General features: G+C 33.6%; 1 protein-coding gene across 1 annotated transcript; it reads left to right on the top strand.

Annotated features, from left to right (window-relative positions):
- Positions 1-469: 469 nt before the first annotated feature.
- On the top strand, positions 470-2296 carry LOC111625538. Its single transcript, XM_023368700.1, has 2 exons — positions 470-909; positions 1205-2296. Exons 1-2 carry the CDS (start codon positions 534-536, stop codon positions 2266-2268), a joined length of 1440 nt encoding a protein of 479 aa, XP_023224468.1. The 5' UTR covers positions 470-533; the 3' UTR covers positions 2269-2296.
- The last annotated feature ends 581 nt before the right edge of the window (positions 2297-2877 follow it).

Here is a 2877-nt window from a genome sequence, read left to right as displayed (position 1 = left end):
ACGAGTATACTGTACTGTACGATATAAGGCCAATTCAATAATAAGTCCAGTTCAATAAGGAAAATAAATTTTAGAGCTTTTTCTGTACTTCGTGCATCTCTCTCATTCATTAAATTCAGTTGTAAATTATGCTACCAAAGTAACAGTTAATTTTTTAACATTATACAAGAATTGTTTTTTCTACATTTCCTTAAAGATAGGACATACGAAATCGTAATATCACTGGTTTAACATTAAAATCCGTAAGTAATATAAAATCGGAGAACGGAATAAATATATCAAATATTTTAACGATTTTTTTAAACTCCAGTCAACTATACAGAAAACTATCATAAAAACATACAGGTAAATTCTTATCAGTTGGGTCAGAGTCGGTAGATTGACTGGTCTTTCGACTAATAGTTCAAACTTAGCTAGAGACAATATTTGCCGCTAGTCGCCGCCACTGTTAGAAGAAGAGAATTGGTCTTGTTAGGTACATACTGAAGTCAGTGATTTTGACCTATAATAATTGTTTTTTTAGCTACATAAAAATGCCAACGTGCTTTGTGCCAGGATGCAAGGCAGGATATAAGTCATCGAACAAGAAGAGACATTTCTTTCGTGCTGCTAGCGATAAGATTGAGGAGTGGATGCGATGCATTCCACGAGATGACAAGATGCTAACAAATAAATGTTACGTTTGTGACGTACATTTTGCGAGTAGATTTATTTTAAAAACCTTCTCCCATGGAGAGAAAGTAGAAATTCCACGAGATCACTGGGCATTAACATCGGATGCATATCCATCAAACTTCCCTAATTGTCCTAAGTACATTAGTAGGTCTGTACCTCAAAAACGATCAACGCGATGTCTCACAAGAAATGAAGAACCATCTAGGAAGGGATCACAAAAAGACAATACCAAAGGTAACTATTTATGGTTTTTATGTAATCTTAATCCTCAGTGAGTCATGTAATTTTTTGCCCTTGCCTGAGTTGCAGTGCGTCTCTCGGACCCTGTGTTTTAATATAAAATTAAATTTTATCTATCTATCTATTTTATCTATATTTAAGGAACATTTTATATTTAAAAATTAAGTAAAGATTGAGCTGGGTTTGTGAGATCCACTGTGATTCACTGAGGGTTATCTCTCTGTGGCCCATCTTTCCTTATAAATACTTTAAGATTAATTGTCTGATATTTTTTTTTATCAATCATTAGATTTGCATGATACACACTCCCAAGTAACAACTGTAGAAAAGGAAGTAGAAGAACCCTCCACATCTGAAGCAGCAACTACACAGCATCCTGAGCTGTTATATGTCAATAAAATCTCTGCTTTGCAGTCTGAATTGTTAAAAGTCAAAGAGGATTTATATCGGTGCAGAAAGCAAAAGATGATCTATAGGAAGAAACTGAAAACCCTTCAAACAGAAAATCTCAAGCTTCATCAAGAAAATACTGAACTTAAAATGAAACAGTTGTCAGCTGATAAACTTGATTCCTTACCACCAAGACAGAAACTTATAATAGAGCACATGCTGAAAGCATGCCATATAAAAAGCAAAAAGGGTATGAGATATGACATTAATTGGTTACTTGACTGTTTACTTTTAAAAATTAGGTCACCATCTCTCTATGAATTTTTGAGAAATAATGATTACTTGCCTTTACCCTGTCAGTCTACACTGCATCAATATATCAGAGGCATTAATGCCAAATTTGGATTTGATGAAGATCTTTTTGTTATTTTAAAGACAAAATTGGAGACAATTCCACAAACAGAACGCCAGGGAGTTTTAATTTTTGATGAAATCACACTTCAAAAACATATAGAACTTTCAAAAGCTACTGGTGAAATGATTGGACTTGTTGATTATGGTGACAATTCTGAATTGCCACAGAGTGAATTTACAGCAGGTGATCATGGCCTAGTGTTTATGTTCAGACCTCACTTTGCTAGTTGGGTACAATGTATTGGCACATTCTGTTCAAAAAGCTCTGTCCCAGGTTCTACTGTTGCAAAACTTATTTTGCAAGCAATTATTCATTTAGAACAGTGTGGTGCAATAGTCAATGCAATAGTTTGTGATGGTGCCAGCACAAACAAAGCAGCTTTAAAAGCTCTAGGAATTTGTGCAGACACAAATAATATACAATGCTCATTTACAAACCCTGCTGCAGATAGACAAGTACTGGCTATTATTGATGTACCACATATTTTAAAATGTATGCGAAACAATCTTTTGAAAAATACATACTTTCAGGTAAAACTAAGAAAATAAAGTGTTTTCACCTAATTTATAATATAAACTATTGCACTATTCTGCGTTTTTACTTTTAGTTTCCTTAAAGGAAGGGTAGAATTGCAGCATCAGCAAAAGTATTACTAAATATCTATAAAAAATGAAATAAATAAAAGTATTCTTATCAAATCAGATTATATAAGTAAAAAAAAGTGTTACTTGAGCTGCCAGCAATACACTCATTCTCTGGAAATTATTGGAATTAACATGTATTTCTGTCACTTTGGGACATGCCTTTAATCCCTGTTTACCTCCACGCTGTTTTATAAACAGCGTGAGGTTGCTATCCTAAAGAATGCAGATGTTACAATAAGTTTCATACGTCACATCAATGCTCTTTTTGATGCTTTAAATCGTAGATTGCCACAGGAAGGAATCAGACATGATTCAAATGATCTCAAGGTAATAGTAATGATTCACTAGCAAAAACTATAAATGTTTTAATTAACAACTTTTTAAAAATAGGTTATTGAAGAATCTCTAGAATGGTTAAATAGATGGGAAGCATTCAGATTACAGATTAGAAGCACTGATCAAAAGGGATTTTTGAGCCACCAGACAGCAGAAAATCTACGCTTGACGCTGACT

The sequence above is a fragment of the Centruroides sculpturatus genome, unplaced genomic scaffold (genome assembly GCF_000671375.1).
Source record: "Centruroides sculpturatus isolate CEXI.00-Female unplaced genomic scaffold, Cexi_2.0 scaffold341, whole genome shotgun sequence".
Classification (NCBI taxonomy): domain Eukaryota; kingdom Metazoa; phylum Arthropoda; class Arachnida; order Scorpiones; family Buthidae; genus Centruroides; species Centruroides sculpturatus.
Note: the sequence above shows the minus strand (reverse complement) of the source record. Positions and strands in the feature narration are given on the sequence as shown.